General features: G+C 31.1%; 2 protein-coding genes across 2 annotated transcripts; one reads left to right on the top strand and one right to left on the bottom strand.

The window, feature by feature from the left end:
• Positions 1 to 2,300: 2,300 nt before the first annotated feature.
• On the top strand, positions 2,301 to 4,876 carry LOC111305692 (COBRA-like protein 4). The gene is made up of 6 exons (XM_022903420.2): positions 2,301 to 2,587; positions 2,689 to 2,768; positions 2,979 to 3,435; positions 3,596 to 3,743; positions 3,824 to 4,101; positions 4,189 to 4,876. The coding sequence occupies exons 1-6, from the start codon at positions 2,536 to 2,538 to the stop codon at positions 4,470 to 4,472; spliced, it is 1,299 nt and encodes a 432-aa protein (XP_022759155.2). The 5' UTR covers positions 2,301 to 2,535; the 3' UTR covers positions 4,473 to 4,876.
• Positions 4,877 to 5,000: 124 nt separating this feature from the next.
• Positions 5,001 to 8,959, bottom strand: LOC111305691 (protein COBRA-like). The gene is made up of 6 exons (XM_022903419.2): positions 8,679 to 8,959; positions 7,714 to 7,793; positions 6,915 to 7,371; positions 6,407 to 6,563; positions 6,016 to 6,293; positions 5,001 to 5,617 (listed from the first exon to the last, which is right to left on the bottom strand). Exons 1-6 carry the CDS (start codon positions 8,779 to 8,781, stop codon positions 5,325 to 5,327), a joined length of 1,368 nt encoding a protein of 455 aa, XP_022759154.2. The 5' UTR covers positions 8,782 to 8,959; the 3' UTR covers positions 5,001 to 5,324.
• Between the last annotated feature and the right edge of the window lie 12,398 nt (positions 8,960 to 21,357).

The raw sequence follows: 21,357 nt of genomic DNA, 5'->3' as shown, positions 1-21,357 counted from the left end.
CTTATTATATCCTTAAAAATTACATTAATAATTTAAATTGTATAAACTTTGAGAAATGATAATTTTGACCTATATATAAATTATCGTATTTTAATTCTTGCACATATTAAATATAAAATATGATAACATTATTTAATCTAATCTTATTCATAATGTCATCTTTTTTTATTTTATCATAATCTTATCTACTAAATAGGACCTATATGTATTATATTAATAAAGTTATTTTTATCTTAATTTAATAAATTAATATTTTAAGCTCAATATTGGGGTATCAATGTGACATCTTCCGTGAGCTTTTTTCTATTATTTTTAACTTTTTTTTTTATATTTTTATTGAAAAATTTATAAAAAAAATAAGATCAATTAAGATATCCACGTGTTATTCTCATTTATTTTTTTATTTTTTATTTTTTTTCTTTAATTAGATTAATTTTGTAAGAAATATCTGATAAATAAATATGACAAAATAAAAAATTGTACCCATGACAACGCGCATGTATTTTTTTTAATATCTATAACTATAATTAAAAGTAAATCTCACCGAAATTACATTAATACCTTTGGATTGTTTCATGATTTGTTTACTGTAGCATTTTATGTCATCATTAAAAAAAATGCCATTTTATATCTATTTAATTACATCATGTAAATTACTATTATACCCTGTTTATCATAAATAACCAAAATTATTATTCTGTTACTCTTGTCATAATTATGAAATTACCATTTCTACTAATACCATAATGGGTCAAAATTACTATAATAGCCTTTTTGCCTTAATTATGAAAGTACCCTTAATGTTATAATTAAGTATAATTACTATGATCTTCTTGTCATAATTATGAGAATACTCTTTTAATTACTTCATAATTATATATTAAAATTTAACATTTATACAATAATATGAAAATAATTTTCTTAAAAATGACTAAATGCTTTCTAATTACATAACAATTGAATAACACGTGTTTAAATTGATTGTAATGACCTTTCTGTAATCTAAAATTACTATAATATCTTTTTTATCATAATTAATGAAGTACCCTTCATATCGTAATTAGCTAAAATTATTATAATGCCCTTTCAATCATAATTACAAAAATCTTATACTACCAACGACCAAACTTACTATAATGTTGCTCCTACTATATTAAAATTATTTCTTTTCCTTAAAATAATTTAAGTTGTATGGGTGATAATATTAGTGGGCTTTAATTTCATGGGTAAATGGGTTTGAATTTGATAATTGATCAATAGTAATAAGTAAATATTGTATTAATAAATTGGATTGTCATTAATAAGTGTTGTTGGGTTTGGATTTAATCTATACAATTATTTTAAAGCAATCCCCTTATTTATAATAAAATCCAACACCTCGAATTGCAATTGACTAAGACAATTATAGTATGAGTTTTTTATTTTTTTTTAAAAAAATTATATTTTCCAAAAATTAAAATTAAAAAACCAACAAAATACTAAAAAAATTTAATTTTTTGTTTATTGTTAAATTAAAAGAATTATATTTTATCAAAATAAAAAAAAAATTTTTGCTAAGCCAGGCATAGCAGGGTAGATTTTCTAGTATAGATTACTAGTACATTTGTAAACAAGGGCAATTGTGATTCAAAAGCTAAGACTGTTCTTCATTAATACGATGCTTTTGACCATTAATTTTCATTCCTACGAATTTTGGACTAAACCGCAACAAGGCAGAGCTTAATCACGAGTTCTTACCAGGGCATGCAGTCCAAACTTAAGTGCCCTACAGGCCTATGCTAGTGATTTTTTTTTATTTAGCAGTAAGGGATTTTGGGCTCCTTTCCTTCATTAGGCTGATTCAAACGGATTTATTTGCATTGGTCTAATATATTCATGAAAAATTATTTTTTTAGTTGTTATAATTTTTTAGTAAATTCGAACTCAGACAATAAAAAAATAAACACATTTTCTTTGTCATTAAGTCAACCATCCTTTGACCTGTACCAGAGATTTACATGTAATAGATTGGAAAAAAAAAAGATTTGATCAGTTTCTTAGAAAACAGAACCAGGCTTCTGGAAGTAACTTGTTTTGTTAAAAACTTGTCAAAGTCACCATCAAGGCTCAATGGGGCCGTTGAGATGTTTGTGCTCAGACAACTCTTTAAGTCTCCCGCTTAGTCACAACCTAGCAGTTGCTTCAAGTTATGGAAAGCAAAAAAACCAGAAAGCTTAGAGGGATATATATATATATATATATATAACTATAACACACAATACAAGTACTTAACAACCAGTTGGTAAGACATCCTCCAAACTCTAGATAATTCCAATATTGGAAATGTGGAAATTTATTATTTATCTTTCTTAACACTCATACTGTCATACAACACAACCGACATTGCCTCGTACTTATGATAGCCATTGCAGTTCCATTTCTTTGTTGAAGCAAACTCATAAGAGTAGTTTGCATTCAGCAATCTCCGTAACCCAAATTTCGGAATATTGATTAAAATCAGAAGCTAACTCCTGCCATTACTACAAGTCAGTGGAGATGAGATTTATCGTCTCGGGTTTGTTTCTTTTTGTGCTCTTTTGTCATGCAGGTGAACATTTATATGCAGTTCCTCGAGCTTTTTCTTGGTAATTGGTTCATTTCTGTTTATTCAATCGCCTTGCATTTAATTTCTTTGTTTTATGGTTGCAGCTGCATATGATCCATTGGATCCGAACGGAAATGTAACAATCAAATGGGATATTGTCTCTTGGACGCCAGATGGATACGTGGTAAGTGCTGAATATTGATCAAACAAAAGTAAGTTGAATCATCAATGATCCACTCTCATCAAGATATTAAAAGAAAATTCTTCATTTTATCTGTTAGAATTCATTTACAAAGAGACTAAACTGATAAATTATTTCATTATCCAAGGTTCTGATCTTATTCAGAATCATGTAAGTTTTACCGATAATCTGGTGCCAACGACACTTTTCCAGGCTGTTGTAACAATTAACAATTTTCAAATGTATCGGCACATCATTAGTCCTGGTTGGACTTTGGGGTGGACATGGGCTAAGAAAGAAGTGATATGGTCCATGGTAGGGGCTCAAACAACTGAGCAAGGTGACTGCTCCAAGTTCAAAGGAAACATACCTCACTGCTGCAAGAAAACCTCCACAGTTGTAGACCTCCTCCCAGGTGTTCCCTACAACCAACAATTCACCAATTGCTGCAAAGGTGGAGTGCTTCCAGCATGGGGTCAAGATCCTCAAGCTGCTATCTCAGCTTTCCAAGTGAGTGTTGGATTAGCCGGTACTTCAAACAAGACGGTGAAACTTCCCAAGAACTTCACTTTGCTCGGTCCGGGACCAGGATACACTTGTGGTCCTGCAAAGGTTGTGCCTTCCACCACTTTTCTCACCCCTGATCGTCGCAGAAAAACTCAGGCCCTCAGTAAGTTCTTTTAGCTGATCACATGATCTAGACTTATCTTAATTTATGGAGGATTGTTTAGTAAGAGTAGACATAATACTGATGCGATCACAGTGATATCCCTAACAAAATGACATGATCCAAATTTACAGTGATTAATCATTTCTAATGTTCTATGCAGTGACATGGAACGTGACTTGCACTTATTCACAGTTTCTAGCCAGGAAAAACCCGAATTGTTGTGTCTCTTTCTCATCTTTCTACAATGAAACCATCACCCCTTGCCCATCTTGTGCTTGTGGATGCCAGAACAAAATCAGCTGCGTCAATTAAGCTGTCATTTCTAATACTTTATCTTGATTTGCTTATCAGAGAGCATAAGCATCGAAAACTTTGAATGATGATGCAGGAGTGATTCCAAAATTCTAAAAATGGTGGGAGTAAACACTCCAAGGAAAGATAATGCTCCATTGCTTAAATGCACACACCACATGTGCCCAGTTCGGGTGCACTGGCATGTCAAGCTCAACTACAAGGAATACTGGCGTGTTAAGGTTTCAATCACCAACTTCAACTACAGGATGAACTACACCCTTTGGAGCCTCGTTGTCCAGCACCCCAATCTTAATAATGTGACACAAGTTTTCAGCTTTGATTACAAACCTCTGGTTCCGTATGAGTCAATCAGTAAGTACTGAATGATTTTTTGCTTGCATTTCTCAGTACAGTCAGATTATAATCAGATACTTAATCAGGCTGTTCGTTCATGTGCAGATGATACAGGGATTTTCTATGGCATGAAGTACTACAATGACCTGTTGATGGAAGCAGGGCCATTTGGAAATGTTCAGTCAGAGGTGCTCCTTCAAAAGGACAAGGACACCTTCACTTTCAAGCAGGGATGGGCATTTCCAAGGAAAGTCTATTTCAATGGTGATGAATGCATGCTACCTCCACCTGATACATACCCATTTCTACCAAATTCTGCCAATCAAGACCCATTCTCCATCACAACATTCATTGCTGCAATGCTTTTATTATTAGTGGCTTTTTGGTGATTAATTGTTTACCATGGAGTACGAAATGGCGGGGAACTAGAATTGAGAGATTTGGATTGGGAAGATTTTACCCGAGATAACAGGGAGAAGAGAGAATACAAATTCAAATTTCTTTAAACGAATCAGTAGGCATTTTGTAACAAAAATTCTAGCTGGATGGATCCGTATTGGCTAGCAGATACACACGGTACTCTCTTCATAACAAATATATTCATGTTTTTTTTGGCCTTCATATAACAAATACGTTAAGGAATTTCTTATAGTTTCCTGTATTGCAATGGCGTAAAATAGATGCTTCACCATAGTTCACCTTTTCCTATCACCCAGCCCCTAAGGGATCTTTCTGCTTAAGATGCATCACAGATCAGTTTTTCATTACTATGTAAGTAATGCGCCATAATGAAATGCCTATCTCTTTTGCTAGCGATTCACCTTATCAATATGCATTTAATTTTAGTCCATGATGCCCACTAGATCATGAAACTAACATAATAAGTAGAAGATTTATAACAAAAACAAAGCACTGTATAACTGCAAGCATAAATTAGCTAAAATTTCTCTGTTAATGACTTATTTTTGTTACAACTGTAATAAAATATCGTGGAAATTCTACTCTCAAGATGGCTAAGAACAGAAATGAACAAGTTTACAACAGCACAAGTGATCAAATCATAGTGAATTCGCTGACCATACATTAAAAAGAAACCACTGCACCTAGACTCGCTTGAACTGCCTGGCGTCACTACAACAAACATGGGAACTTCCCGCTGTGCCAGTCATATGTTCTAGAGTTAAACTGATTCAGTCAAAAATGGAAGCATACCAGAGTTTGCAGTATAAAATGACTGAAGTTTATGCATATCCAAACAAAAATGCGATTGCTGCCAAGAGCACCATTGACAGAGTGAGTATGGAGATAAGCTGTTGGGAACTGGCATTAGGCAACCAAGGATAGGCATCAGGAGGTGGCATAACACAATTATCTCCATTGAAGTAGATCCTTCTTGGGAAAGCCCAACCCTTCTCAAAAGTAAAAGTTGCTTTATCCTTTCGGAAAAGCAGCTCTGACTGCACATTACCAAGTGGACCAGCTTGGGAAAGCAAATCATTGTAGAATTTAACACCCCATAACATGGCAGTATCATCTGTTGAATAAAATAAACAAGCAAATGTTAACATGTTTGTAGCATTTTTTAAAAGAAAATTTGAATATTTAACTTTCATTCTTCAACAGTTACGAAGCCAAGGGAAAATTAGTATATTTCCTATTTACATGTAACATTTGCTGCTATATATTACCCCAAAACAACAATATTGACCAGAAATTAAGAACTGATTTACAGATTTCATGCACGAGGTGATCCAAATCATGAATAGACCATCTCTCCCTAAATGTTTTCTTTTCCTGAATTATTTTACCAACCTTGCATATGCTTTTAAATCCCATTCCTCCCATTACAGAGAATACAGAGATGAGTTTTATCTAAACTATCATTCCACACTTGATAACATACAGAACACGACCATGATTGGTTGAGCTTACTTATTGCTGTATATGGAGTTAAAGACTTGTAGTTGAAGCTGAAAATCTGAGTCAGATTGTCAAAGTTGGGATGTTGCACAACTAAGTTCCACTGCGTGTAGTTCATATTGTAATTGAAATTAGTAATTGTAATCTTAACCCGCCAGTACTCCTTGTAGTTAAGCTTAACATGCCAATGAATTCTGACCGGACACATATGGCTTGTACATTGGACCAAAGGTGTATAGCTATTCTTCCCTGTACTTGGAACAACTGATGCTAAATGTGGAGCTTTTGGACTGCATATTAGCAACAAATGCATTAGGAAGCAATAAACAAATAAGATAAAAATCATCTCCAAGTAACATAAACTCTGACAATAAGTATTATCTTTTTGGCTGAGAGAACTTACTCTATACAGCTCCCAGGCTGAGAAGTATTTTGGCAGCCACAAGCACATTGAGGGCAAGGTACTATGGTGTCATTATAGAAGGATGAGAGCGAGACACAACAACTGGGTGCTTTCTGAGCTAGGAATTGTGAATATGTGCATGTAACATTCCATGTCACTGTCATAAAGTAGTGTCAATTACAACCATCTATACTGATACAAGTTCAAATTATTTAGCAGGTGAGACAATTTGTTTCCAAAAACTTCTTGGTGAAAAGCAATTAACAAGCACAATCTATCAATTATAAGAAGCCGTATGTCAATAAAATGATGTCCAGAAAGAAAAACAATATCCACTGAGGACATCTTTCTGTAATAAGTCAGCTATAATAACAATTTCAGCCAATTGCAGCATAGTTTAGAATGCCATTTTTGCAAAGTTGAGTGATGATGAGAAACATGACATGCAGATTAGCTAAAAGAATATGAATAAATACATAGCATTCTAGATCTTAATCAAGCAACTTACTCAAAGCTTGTGTGACTCTTCTTTTGTCCGGAGTAACAAATCTACTGGGTTTCACGATTTTTGCTGGTCCACAAGTATAACCAGGCCCCGGTGCCTTCAAAGTGAAGTTTCTAGGAACCCTAACTGTCTTATTCGTGGTTCCGGCTTGACCCACACTCACCTGGAATGAGCTTGCTGCAGTGGCTGGATCTTGCACCCATGAGTTCAGCACTCCCCCTTTACAGCAATTTGCAATCTGCTGATTGTAAGGAGTTCCTGGCAATAAATCCACAACTGTTGGGTCCTTCTTACAGCAATGTGGAATGTTCCCTTTGAATCTTGAACAATCCCCTTGTTCAGTTGTTTGCGCTCCCATCATGCTCCAAATCACCTCTTTCTTAGCCCATTTCCATCCTAATGTCCACCCTGGTGCTTGGATATGACGATATTGCTGGAAATTATAGAGTGTGACAACTGCCTGCCCATTTCATTGAGAAGTTAATCACATTTTCAGCCAATGGGGACAAAAAGGTAAATCATGCTTAAGGCAAAATGATAACCATTCTGCAAACTATTTGTTCTTCATTTGTCTATCTTAAGTGAAAGCAAAGTTTTAGTTCTACCTATTGAATGATATTCAGTGTTAGCAGCATTAGTTTAAAACAATTTTGAAAACACAAAGCAAGTGTACCACCAGGGAAGTGATTCTAGGCTTCTTCCTTTGTCATAGCAATGCTAGATAGCTACATTATCAAATCCTAAATTTTTGCATACACAAACTTCTGCATGTAGTAAGTAATATAAATGAAACAATACTTACAAGATAGCCATCAGGAGTCCAGCTCATTATATCCCACTTGATTGTGATATTTCCATTTGGGTCCAGAGGATCATAGGCTTCTGACCATGAGTAAAAACAAGAATTAACAAAAAAAAAAAAAATTTCAAACACCTAATCCTACATTAAGAAATGAAGCAGGATATTGATATCAGATAATAACTAGTCAGAAACAGGAAGAGGTCCAAGGTTCAGAAGTTCATATTCAGACTAAAGCAATAATACTGGGTAAATAACAAAACAATGACACCACAAAAACTTGTGCTAATCACAGCCTTTCACATCAATAATGGCATTCGTTGACATGGGAATTGGTGTATTACACAAACTTTGGATTGATGCTAAGACATATTAAGTTTCTTCAAGGCAAGGGAAGGTTATAATCTAAATTGAAGACTATCTATAAACCATTAATTACTCAAATAAAATCATTAATTGCCGAATTTTCCTTAACATTCCAATCTTATGATAATCATTTTTTAACCACAGTTAATTGAGTTTTACAACTTATCTTGTTCATAAAAGAGATACATATTTCTTTGCAAATTCATTAGTCTAAAAGGAAAAACATTTGAAAGTAAGAATAAAAAAGAACCCGTTCTTCTTGTCATTTTTTTTATATACTTAACAAAGCAAAGCTCTCTGAACTGAAACTACAGAATATAATTCTACATAGAAAATTCATGGCCCATTACGGAAATATAAATTTATAGAGCTAAATCCCAGACAATCCAACAAAAACCATTAACATAAACATCAAAAATAACTTAAAAAACAAGAAAAGAAAGAGCTTTCATATAATTGAAGAAACCCCATTTACCAAATTCATCAAAGAATGCAAAAAAAAAAAAAAAAGAAAGAAAGAACCAATTTTTTTAAACAAAAACCAACCAAAGATTCCAACTCTGCAAACATTTTAAACAAAGAAAGATAAAGATTCTGCTAACCTGTTGCAGTGAAACTTGAGCTAGAGAGCAAAAATAGAAGCAAAATGCTGAAAGAACTTAGCTTGACGAAGGATCTAGTAATGAACAAGAAAAGATTAGCCATTTCTTTGATGCAAAAAATAAAATGTTCTTTCGGATTTTAGGACTCTTTTTTGTTCTTGACTTTGGCTCAAGATCTGTGACAGGCAGAGAAGACTAAGATAATGAGAGAGAAAGTTAGAGAACGCGGAAGTGAGTAGCTTTTTGTCCACAAGACATGACAGGTAAGTTTAAGAGCTTCCAGTTTAAGCAGTTGAACACTCTAACTTTAAGCCCACTGTTAAACTTTTTTAACTTACCGATCTTGGTAAGAAAAAGAGCGCATAAATATAGCGTATAAATTGTATACACGACAAAAATTGTATATTGTTTTGTCAATGAATATGTTTTTACATAATTAATCATTATTTATTATTTTTTACAAAATCATGTATTTATTATTAAAAGACTTAGAATATCGAATTAAATTGATTAATTGAAAAAAAAAAGTACTAAATCAAAGAAATGAGGCGGAAATAAAATAGGGTGTGTTGATGGTTGCTTGTTAGTCAATAAAAAATGGAGAAAAATAAGAGGAAATTGATTTGGGTTGACTAAGAAGGACTAAGAAACAGTTAGATAATTACATAGACCTCACTTTTTCAATTTAAAAGATATGTATATCAGATAGAAAAAAAATTCATAAATTTATAAATCTAAAACCAAGATATCTCAAAACTAAAGTGAAATTTGTGATATTTTTCTATCTAAGTGTGTAACGTATTATTGCATTAATTTTTTCACTTGTAAAAAAAAAATTCCATTACAATACAAACTTATATCCATTTTAATATCTCTTACGTCAATAAAAAATTAAATAAATTTTTATATAACTCGTTGCACCATGTTTTCAATACAAAGAAAAAAAAATCTTGACTTATAAACCAAAATCATTTCCATCTCTTCGACGTGGGATTGGTGCCACATGACAGTTGTTTGTGAGAAATAGAAAATGACAGCTTAAAATGAAGTTTTGGAATAAGCATGTTCCAGAGGAAGAGGATAAATGGCTTGATAATGGGGTTGGTGCCACGCAATGCTTGGTAATGATTTGTCTCTCATTCAATAAAGTGGAAGCCCTTATGGTTTTAGCAGATCATTATTCTCTAATATATTCCATGTTTGATTTTTTTTAAAAAAATAATCCATTGATTACTAATAATGTATTCTGTTATAATTTTAAGTAATTATATATGTCATAACATATAAATTTAAAAATTTATAACTAAATTTAATAAGATGAATCACTATTAATTTTTATTGATTATGCGTGATTGATTATTTAATAAATTTATCTTTTTAAGGAGCTCATAAGCTTGACTAAAAGTATCTTAAAAAATATGTTCTGATTTACTAATCAAAATATGATTTGGAGTTTGGTTACACATAAAAAATGTTATAGCACCCCTATATATTTATTTAAAGGACGATATCATTTTATTTTAAATTATCATAAAGTCTTGATTATAATGGTTTTAAATTTTAATATTGAATATTAAAAATAACTTTTAAGATTTTTTATCAATTTGATAGAATTCTTAAAAATACTTTCATACCTTAAGAGTATTCAACAATCTCATTTGTTTTCTTAAATAGATTCCGTTATAAAAAAAAAAGGTTTAATCATTTTTATTTTGATTTTTTTATTGAAAATATATCTAATTCATCTATTATTTAGGCCAAAATTAAAAATATATTCTCAACTAAAATTTTTTTAGATAATCAACCATTTGCAATTATTAAGAATTTCATCATGAAAATTTATTTTTATTTTACAAGTTTTATTTCTAAATTTTTTATCATTTGGGCCAATTTAAAATTTTTTTTATTTTTAAATTTTTCATCAATTTGGTCTATTTAGAAATTCTTTTTTTTTAAAAAGAAAATAATATGACAATTATTTTTTTTTGAAGTTTCATTTAAATTCTTCCACCATTTGGGATAAATTTAAAAAAAAATTATCATCTAGAGATTTCTTATGAGATTTACCATTTGAAATTTCTAAAATTCTCATCCTTGGATAATTGTCAAATATTTTTAACCAAAAATTTTTATTTGAAAAAGAATACAATTACTTTTATTGAAATTTCATAAGTGTTTTACCATTTGAAATAAAATTTTAAAAAATTTCTTATCTAGAGATTTCTTAGAAAATTTGTCATTTGAAATTTCTAAAAGTCTTATCCATGGGTAATTAGTATTTAATTCTAAAATTTTTATTTTTTTCTCTTTTTAAATTGAAAATAAACATTAATTATTATTATTAAAATTTTATCTAAATCATTTCATCATTTGTGACAAATTTTAAAACAAATTTCTTACCTATGAATTTTATAAAAATTTACTATTTAAAATTTTTAAAAATTTTATCATTTGATAATTAGTATTTATTCTTAAAAAAATATTTTGTTTTATATTTTTTATTTTTTCTTAAAATAATCATGCAAAAATACTTTAAAAATAAATAAAATAAAATAAAATAAATTAATTAAATTAATTAAACCAAAATAGAAATAGCTCGGCTCAACGATTGAAACGGCTCGATTGCAAAGAAAGGAAATAGCTGGAACAGTTCGGCTCATGACTCAGCTCGACTCGAGCCAAAGACAAGGATGTAGGTCGAAAATGGGTCAGCGGTTGGGTTACCCATGAGGCAAAACATGCGAATCTTGAGGCCGTTTAACCTCTAAAACAATGTTATTTCAATAGAGTATAAATAAGCCAAAACTTTTTTTTTCTTTAGATTTTTTCTTCCCTTCTTTCTCTCATCTTCTTTTTTTCTCCCTTTCTCTAAAACACAAAGAACACTGATTAAATCTACATCAAATTTTGGAAATTCACATCGAAATCTGGGTTGATTCGTCGAAAGTTACCAAAAAATTTAATTTTCACTGAAATCTTCAACAAATTCTAGAAAACTCACCAAAAAATTCAAATGTCACTAGAATTTTCACCGAAATCTGAAAAAATTCACCGTAATCTAAAAATTTTCTCAATTTTTTCAAAAAAAATCTTTAATTTTTTTTATTTTACTGATCTCTCTATCTTTTGCCATATTTTTTTTTGCCCTTTTATGTGTACTTTTATGCTTTTTTGTGTTTTTTGTGTGATTTTCGAGGCTTGATTAAGTCTGTATTTATAGGATTATGATCAAAAGGATCCTTATCCAAAAAAGATTTTGATTCCTTTTAAATATTCCTTTAAGATTTTAAGTCTAATTCAACCTCTGCAATTTACACGCATAGCTCTATACAAATTTAACCACTTATTTTCTTTTTTTATTTTTTTTGTTATTTATTTTTTTAATTAACAAAAACACGTAGAACTCCACAAATTAGGATGTCTGCAATATATGACAAGAAACTAGGATATTTTTCGTTCCAGATCACATCAGTTTCAATTTACTACCCATATTTTGCTAGTTTATGAGCTGCCATATTACCCTCACGCATAAGATGAGAAACAACACAGCTTTGCATATTCCTATTATCGATGGTGCTTCATCTAAGATTATTCCACAAAATGAGAGGTCCATGTCAATGCCCTTAAGTTTCTTGACTATTCCTAGAGCATCGCCTTCCAGTTGGATCTTTATAAAACCCAGATATTTCGCTAGTTGCAGAGCTCTAACTATTGCCTTGCTTTTTGCCATCCATGCGTCTCGCACATCATACAATTTAGCTGCTAATGCTCCCAGAATTTCCCTCTCGTAATCTCTTGCAATCACCTCTACACCTCATATTCTTGTTGCCTTGTTAAGATCCCCATCATGAGGTGCCATCCAGCTTGCACTTCTATTTTCGTAGGGCCACTCACTTGTCATTTGGGCAGCTTTGTTGTCCTCCCAGTAGCTGATTGCATAATCCACAGCTTGTTGTAGGCTACGCGCTGTACCACCGTGTATTTTCTCATTCCTGTTACTCCATATAACCCATGCTACAATAAAAAACTTTCCCAGATTTTCATTATTAAGTTTTTCTTTCATCTTTGATGCCCATTATGCTACGTTCTGCCCTAAATCTTCCCATACGAATCTCGTTTGAAACCAAATTTATTGTGCTGTAGAGCAGTCTTGTATGGCATGAACAACTGACTCCTCTTTATAGTTACACCTTGGGCAACTTCTCTCTTCAGTGATCCTCTTTTTCAACAATTTTTCCTTTACTGGTAGAATCGCATGAATCATTCTCCACGAAAATACTTTTACCTTACTTGGGATCGTTATTCTCTATAGCCTCCTCCATTTGGTTCTCTTTCATTCGGTTATGTGTTGTCCATCATTTCCTTCTTTCAAGTTTTCTTGTAGCAGTCGATTTCCACTCTTTATAGAATAAATCCCATAATTGTTGTCCAACTGGTTTTGTGTCCCAATTGGAATGGCACATATGGTATCCATTTCATCCTCATTGAACCTGTGGTAGACCAGTTATTTTTTCCAACACTTTGTTTCAGTATCAACAGGTCACATACGTACATGTTTTCATTCACCTCTTCCCTAGGTTCTACACATCTTAACACACCCTATACTGCCACCCATTTATCAGTCCAAACTTTTATGTTTTCTCCTGTACCCACCCTCTAATGAAGTCCTCTTTTCAAAAGTGTCAAAAGGTCCTAAATACTAAGCCAAGTGAGGGAGGAATTATGCCTAAGCACAGCTTTCAAAAGGTCCCTAAGTGAAAAATATTTCCCTTTCAAAACACGATAAGCCAGAGAATTTATTGTTTGAAGTAGCCTCCAACCTTGCTTGTAAAGTAGAGTGGTATTGAAATCATGAATGTCACAGAAGCCCATTTCCTTTTCACTTTTTGGTTTGCTCATCTTTCTCCAGCTTAACCAGTGGATTCATTTACCCTCACTATCATTAGGCCACCAATAAGTGCTGAGAATGTTGTTTATTTCCTGACATAAAGACTTAGGTAAATTAAAACAATTCATAACGTAAGAAGGGATCGCCTTTAATACTTATTTTATAAATATTTCCTTCCCTCCTTTTGATAGCATTTTGTGGCTCCATCTATTGATTTTCTTTCTGATCCAATCTTTGAAGTCACCTAAAGCTCTTTTTCTTACCCTTCCCCACCATATTTGGTAGCTTAAGATAATTCTCTAGGTTGGTGATCACATGTACCTTGAAAATTTCTTTGACTTCATTCATTTGATTCTGTATTGTGTTTCGGCTAAAGAAGAGTATGGATTTGTCAAAATTGATCAACTGGCTCAAGCTTTCTTGGTATTTCTTTAACATGTCCCTTATCCTTTCACTTTCCATCCTGTTTGCCCTTACGAACAAAAGACTGTCATCAGCAAAAAGAAAATGAGTGACTCATGGACCTTGATGACTTGTTCTAACTCCTATTAATTGTCCTCTCTCTTAGCTCTTTGTGATCATAGCAGATAATCTTTTTGAACAAATTAGGAACAAGTAATGCGATAGTGGATCTCCTTGCCTTAATCCCTTTTTTGGTACAAAATTGTTAGCCACAGATTCATTTATACTAAGATAATAAGAAACTGATCTAACACATCTCATAACTAAATCCACCAATTTCCTATGAAATCCCATTTTTGCCATCATAGCATCAAAAAATCCCATTCAACATAATCATAGGCTTTGCTCATGTTAAGTTTTAAAGCCAAAAAAACCTCATTTGCCTTGTCTTTTGTTTTTGAGTGTATGAAGTAGCTCGTAAGCAACCAGCACATTATCCATGATCAACCTTCTAGGTACAAATGCACTCTACTGTTCACTTACGCAAATGAGAAGCATAACTTTAAATTAGACAATGACTTTAGATATAACCTTGTATATGACATTACACAAACTAATAGGTCTAAAATAGGATATGCGTTTTGGGTGTCTAACTTTAGGGATCAACACTATGTTTGTGTTATTAATATTGCCTATGTCCTCATTTCCATTTAACAAAACAAAAATTAATGATCTCGGAACCTAAAATGTGCCAATATTTTTGAAAAAAAATAAAACAGGCATGCCTTCAGGTCCAGGTGCTTTAGTGGGATGCATTTGCTTGATAGCTGTGTAGATCTCCTCAGCTCTGAATTCTGCTAAAAGGCTACTATTCATTTCATTAGTCACATGAGGTTTAACAATTTCCAGTATGTCCTAGTAATGTTGCCTTCTCTGACTTTTGAAGAGATTCTGGAAATACTCATATGCAATTTCCTAGATTTTTTCTTCTTTTTTCCTTTCAATTTCCATTTGGGTCATTTATTCCTTTCATGGTGTTTTTTCGTTTTTTGGTGTAAAACACTCTATTTGATCGAGCCTAAATCAATTGACCTCAAATCAACTGAGCCTAATTTTATTAAGCCCAAATCAATCTAAGTACAGTTTCCTATATTTTACTTTTTTTTTTTTTCTCATTTTAGGTTAGGCTTTTATGTTTCATTATCTTTATCATTATTTAATCCATTTGTACATATTTTATGTTGATTATTCATTTATTTATTAATTATTTTATTATTAGTTTTTTTTCTTTATCTTATATTTATTTATTTATCTTTGATTTTTATTAATTTATCTTTAATTTTTATATTATTTGATTAGGTATTTTCATAAAAAAGAAGGTAGATAATGGATGGCCAAAAGCCAATTTCAATATAAATTATCACTTAAAGATAATTAAGTGATAATTTATATTGAAATTGAATAAAAAGTTTTGAAGATAGGACTAAGTCCTATTTCGGTAGTGAGATAAGCTTTTTTTGAAGAATGTGATCTTTATCAAAATACTAATCAAGCTAGTATATTGACTTAAAAAAAGGACTTGCAAATTATGCAAAAAAAACATAAGAATCAACACAGAAACACAACAAACACAACAAAGAAAAAGCACATAAAAAAAAAAGAGCAATTAGAGTAACAATTATTTTGGCATAAAGAATTTTATTTTTTGAGTTATGGAGTTGTGAAAATTTAATTAGGTTTAATTAGTGTTTTTAGAAGGATCCTAAAAGCCCAAAAGTCTAATTTAGGGTTTTGCAAAAAAAAAATTTTTAGAAATCGTTTGAACTTTTCGATAAAACATGAAATTTTTTAGCATGATTTTTCAGATTTCGATGACTTTTTTATGTCTTTTCTCTGAAATCCGATTGATATTCAACCGGTATTCATATAGTTTAAAGAGAGAAAATAAAGGAAGTATGAAAAGTGAAAGAGGGCAGAAGAAGTCTAAAGAAGAAAAGAAGAAATTGAAGCTTTTATACTTAAGAAAAATTATGTCGTTTTGCCTTTAAGAAAATTTCAAGATCTGCACATCAACCTAAGGGAGATCCGCACGTTAACTTGACCCGTAGCACCTTGACTCGTGACTTGTCTTCTTTGAGTTGCTAATGAGCCGGTAAAGCCAAGCCTAGGATTAAGTTGTTTCAGCCACCAATTGCTTATGCAATTGAGCCAAATCTTGAGCTAAGCCGATTTTTTTTGTATTTGTTTTATTTTTTATGGTATTTATTTATTTACTTTATTGCTTATTTATTTTTTTGAAACATTTTGCATGATTAAATTTTAAGAAAAATTAGAAGAAATAATAATAATAAATTATAAAATAAATCTTTAATAAAATCTTGAGAATATATTATTATTATCCAATGATGAAATTCTTAAAAATTATAAATGACTAATTTGTAGAAAATTTCTAGGTGAGAAATCTAAATTTGACCTAAATGAAGACAAAATTTAGAAAAGATTTCAATAATAATAAATTAAATAAAAAACATAAATAAATTTAATAAAATTTTGAAAATGAATTCACAATTATCCATTGATAAGGTTATTAGAAATTTCAAATTGTAAATTTTCTTAGAAATCTCTAGGTGAGGAATATCTCTAAATTGGACCTAAATTGTGGAATAATTTAGATGAAATTTCAATAAAAGTAATTGTATTCTTTTCCAAATAAAAAAGTAAAAATATAACTTGTAAATTTGTGTGAAAATAAATAACAATTATCCAAGGATGAAATTTCAAGAACAATTATAAATAATTGAATTTCTATGAGAGTTCTAGGTGTAAAGTTTTCTTCTTTTTTTTTTAATTTAACTAAAATGATGGAAGAAGTTAGGTGAAATTTAAAAAAAAATTTGTTATATTATTTTCTTTCTAAGAAATAAATGATGAATAAATTTATATTGAATTCTAGAAAAGATATTTTTAAATTTGGCCCAAATGGTGAAAAATTTAAAAATAAAATTTGAAAGATATTTCTAAATTCGACTCAAATGGTGAAAAATTTAGAAATAAAACTTGTAAAATAAAAAATAAATTTTGAGGATAAAATTCATAGTAATTGCAAATGGATGATTATCTAATAAATTTATAAGTGAAAAAGTATTTCTAATTTTTACCCAAATGGTGAAAAAATTATACATATTTTCAATAAAGCAAAATTTAATAAATGGTTAAGTCTTTGTCCAATGACAAAGTCTCTTTAAGATGGTTAAGCTTTTCTAGTCTATGATGGTTAAGTCTTTATCCCAAATGGTTAAGTTTTACTAGTCTCTGATGGACAATGATGTAAAAATAATTTGGTGACCTTTTGTGGTCAAAATCACTTAGCCTTGTATATAGTCCACACTTAAGAGGCTTGCTTTACGATAAGGCATTTCTATCCTTTGACAAATGTAACCTAAAATTAAAACACATAAGGAAATAATTTGTGTGATATATTGATTATCTAACTATTTTATATGTTTGACTTTATGCATTTGCATCATTTCATTTCAATTGTTTACATTATCATATTGTCCATTTAACTTTATGCATCATTTTCATTGTCATATTTAACTTTGTGCATTTACATCATTCTCATGTAGCAAATACTTGCCATATATTGGTTATTGATAAACCAAATCTCATGGCTATATCCATAGAAGACCAAATGCAATCAAAGTCTACACCAATTCATTATGAATCATCTTATCAATCAAAAATTAAGTCAGAGGAAGGTTAAAAAAAAAAGGTAATTGTTTGCCCGAGAGAGTTCATTTCAATCTCTAACAAAATGACTTGGCTAACATAAATAATGTTTGGAGACGTATGAGTAGAACAAGACATAAGGTATTTAAGAATAGATATGGGACATAGCTTCACTGCTTTAAGTAAATGTGGATTATAATCTAATTAGAGCCATTATGTAGTTTTGGGATTCTTCTTATAAATGCTTCATCTATAATGAAACAGATATGGTGCCAACAATTGAATAGCACATGGTCTTACTTCACCTTAATTTGCCAAACCCATCCAAAATCTATTGGTCAAACAATGTGAGTTATCATAAGAAGCTCGTGCAAATATTTGGACTCAGCTTGCCTGAAGTTGATGCATGTATTAAGACAAAAATCGAAAGCAAAGGTACTCCATGGAGTTTTCTGTGAAACTTCATTCATGAACACTTAAGTGATGATTAGGGAATAGCAGCGATAGTTATAGTTTTATATAGACTGGTATTTGTTTTCAAATGTCCTCAAATATGTCAATGTCACAGTGGTAGATTTTGTTGATAAGATAAAGTATAAAGTTAATACAACATGATTATTCTGGTAGAAACTATCCAATCCTTGAATTACTGTAGCAAAAATGGCAAAGGCCAATTCAATGGGTGTGTACAATTACTTTATGTGTGGATGAAGAGTCATATCGAATGTGAAGAAAGCAAGTTTTGTAAACCATACCTTCGTTCCAATATTCCAATCAAAGAGTTTTGTTATGGCTCATGGTCAAAGGTGAAATCGAAAGACAAATGGGTTTCATATCTTTATAGGCTTAATAGCCAAGATATAATTTACGAAGCACTGTACACGCATCATGATTTGGTGTTGTACAGTTATGGGAATCAACCTTGAGTTTTTTTTTTAGGCTTATGGGGTGCTGTTACTTATGCTTCAATTACGGTGCGAAGATAGTTTGGATGTGAGCAATTCATTCCAAAAACATGTGGACTCAACCAATGAGAATTTTTTTTATCGAGAAAAAGACATATGAAAAAATTGAAAAAAATAATAAAGGCATGGAAACAAATCATCAGGGTTAACTAGGGAAGGCTCATATATAATGTTACTCTTGATATTTTGTATGGTATGCAAAAAGAGCAAGGACATTGTGCTTCCTTAAAAATGAAGAGTTGACCATTTTACAAAGCAACTCCCCAAGATCCTTTACCAAAGGTAGAAACTACTAAAAAAAAAACTCAAAACTAGGAGAGATGAGCTAGAACAAGAAAATAAGTAAGTGAATAAGGAAATTGGAAAAAGTTCAAAGCTGTAAGAAAAGAAAATCTAGAGCCCTAGCAAAGAAAAAGATCAATGGAATGCTTTATTCAATAATTTAGATAAGACATATTCATCGGTCACACTTAAGCTTATCCGACTCTTAAAAGAAAATGAGTTATTGAAAGCAAATGCAAAAAAAAAAAGGAAAAAAGGTTATTACTAGAGTGCAAAGACACAATCAAATGCTACAAAAGATGGTTAATCAGTGCATAACATAGATAAGTGCTTTGACTAATGAATGAAAAAAACATGCTGAACAAAGTGAGTAATGGAATAACATATGCATGGAAATACAAAAACATTTAAAGTACTTGTTCAATCAGTTATGCATGATTGTAAACAAAACATAAAAAATGGAAGAAAAAGTGAAAGAATTACATGTAGTAGTGCAACTAGTAAGACTCATGGGCAAAGATTGCTTAATTTCCTAGATGAGGCATAAGACAATTACTAGCAAGCTAGGAAGTTCATAAGGAGGCATTAGAATGATGTTTAGGAGACATTACAACTGATGTTTAAGACTTTAGAATATTGTTTTGATTTTGTTATGATGTAGTTTTAAGACTTAATAAATTTTCAATTTGAGATTTCTTTTATCAATGATAGTTATGTGGCAAATATTATTAGTGTATTTCATTCATGCATTAAAGTATTATACATGAGCATATCATTTCTAATTATAAAATTATGGTGTTAAAGGTTCAAAGATAGATTCCTCTTAAAAAAACTCCAAGCAGCCTATTCGCCACAAGTATAACACTAGGGCATAAGTAAAGGTCATGGAGTAAGAAAATACAAATTATCTTGAAAAAATAGAAAGGGCCCAAGAAAAACTCGAAGGGGAGTTGAGCTAGATTCTTGAAGCCCTAAATAAGTTGAATAAGGGAAAAAGCATGGTAAAAGCTTCAAGTTAGCTAAAATGTCATGTGCAAGATTCAACCCTTATCAAGGCCAACCTTCTTAAGGAACACAAGTAAACTTCCTTAGGGCATATTCGTACACATACCCAGGGACGCAATCCACTCCACACAAGGGTATTTCCAAAGTTATATCTATGCAGCCTTTAGAGAGAAAGTATTATAACCAATTTAGGTCCCTGATTTGGGTGATCTGAAAGATAAAAAGAAATTGAAAATAAAGGTGGTCAAGTCCTTCGAAGACTTGAAAACTTATCAAAAAATGAACACGCTCAAAGAAAAGTTGTGAGCTATGGAAAGAATCGATTTTTATGGTTTCACTAGACTTTGTTTAGTCCCATACATTATCATTCTTTTGAAATTTAAAGTTTCAGAGTTTGAAAATATATGATGGTACAAAATATCCTATCACACATGTTACGATATACTATCGAAAGATAGCAACCTACACCAGTAATGAGAAGCTGAAAATTCATGTGTTTCAAGATAACTTATTTAGTTTTGTTGTGATATGGTAAGTTCAGCTTGATAAAACCCACATTTACTTTTAGAAGGAGCTAGTCCCTGTTTTCATTAAACAATATCGCCATTATAGACTTAGCTCTTGATTGCTTTTTCTTACAAAGTATGGAAAAAAGGTGACAGAGTAATTAAACAATATGCCCAAAAGTGAAGGGACATAGCTGTATAAGTTTAACCACTTTTGATTGAAAAAAAATTACAGTGCTATTTGTAAGTATTTTAAGATCTTTCTATTATAAAAAGTAATAGAAAATGTAACAAAAAATTTCACCGACATTGTAATATCAGGTGAAATCACAAAAAATACCATAAAAATGGCAAACTAGAGGTAGAAGAGTCCTCTACTACTAAAAAAGCACCCAAAAATAAAAAAATGAAACTTAAGCTATGAGTTTCGAAAAACGATAGTTTAGAAATTATCCTCATTATCCAGCATGAGTATATCCCACATATTATGCTAATGTGAATATTGCATCTTACCTATATCAACCAATTCCACCATCATCCCACCCGTTCATATATAGACCAACATATAGATTGCCTACCAACATATATAATTAACCTATTACAAAACCTCTAGTCCATTCAACCAACCTAATAAATTGTTTTCAAAAGCCATGAAATATAAAAGAAAAACTTACCTTTGATCCCATCTCCATAATCTATATCGAGTTATTTCAAAAATTCATTAAAAATCATTTACTCATCCCTATCCATGTATAACCACTTAAATCTCCCTATTTCAAATAATATGATTTTATTGCTCACTATGACTACCATTCTGGAAACGCTGGGCATTCAATTAAAAATTACACTGTTTTAAAGCATAAGGTGCATAGACTAATCAAATAAAGGGATGGTTAGTTTTG

The sequence above is a fragment of the Durio zibethinus genome, chromosome 21 (assembly GCF_047325235.1).
Source record: "Durio zibethinus cultivar Kanyao isolate XHJ-2024 chromosome 21, ASM4732523v1, whole genome shotgun sequence".
Taxonomy (NCBI): domain Eukaryota; kingdom Viridiplantae; phylum Streptophyta; class Magnoliopsida; order Malvales; family Malvaceae; genus Durio; species Durio zibethinus.
The sequence above is the reverse complement of the archived record's forward strand: the minus strand, read 5'-3'. Positions and strand labels throughout refer to the sequence as shown.

Bases quoted from the DNA above. Each gene is read 5' to 3' on its own strand.
- LOC111305692 (XM_022903420.2), top strand. From the start codon at position 2,536: ATGAGATTTATCGTCTCGGGTTTGTTTCTTTTTGTGCTCTTTTGTCAT. The intron at 2,769-2,978 runs GTAAGTGCTGAA...ACACTTTTCCAG, and splicing joins GGACGCCAGATGGATACGTG to GCTGTTGTAACAATTAACAA. The intron at 4,102-4,188 runs GTAAGTACTGAA...GTTCATGTGCAG, and splicing joins GGTTCCGTATGAGTCAATCA to ATGATACAGGGATTTTCTAT.
- LOC111305691 (XM_022903419.2), bottom strand. From the start codon at position 8,781: ATGGCTAATCTTTTCTTGTTCATTACTAGATCCTTCGTCAAGCTAAGT. The intron at 7,794-8,678 runs GTTAGCAGAATC...ACTCATGGTCAG, and splicing joins CTCAAGTTTCACTGCAACAG to AAGCCTATGATCCTCTGGAC. The intron at 6,294-6,406 runs GTAAGTTCTCTC...GCTAATATGCAG, and splicing joins CAGCCTGGGAGCTGTATAGA to TCCAAAAGCTCCACATTTAG.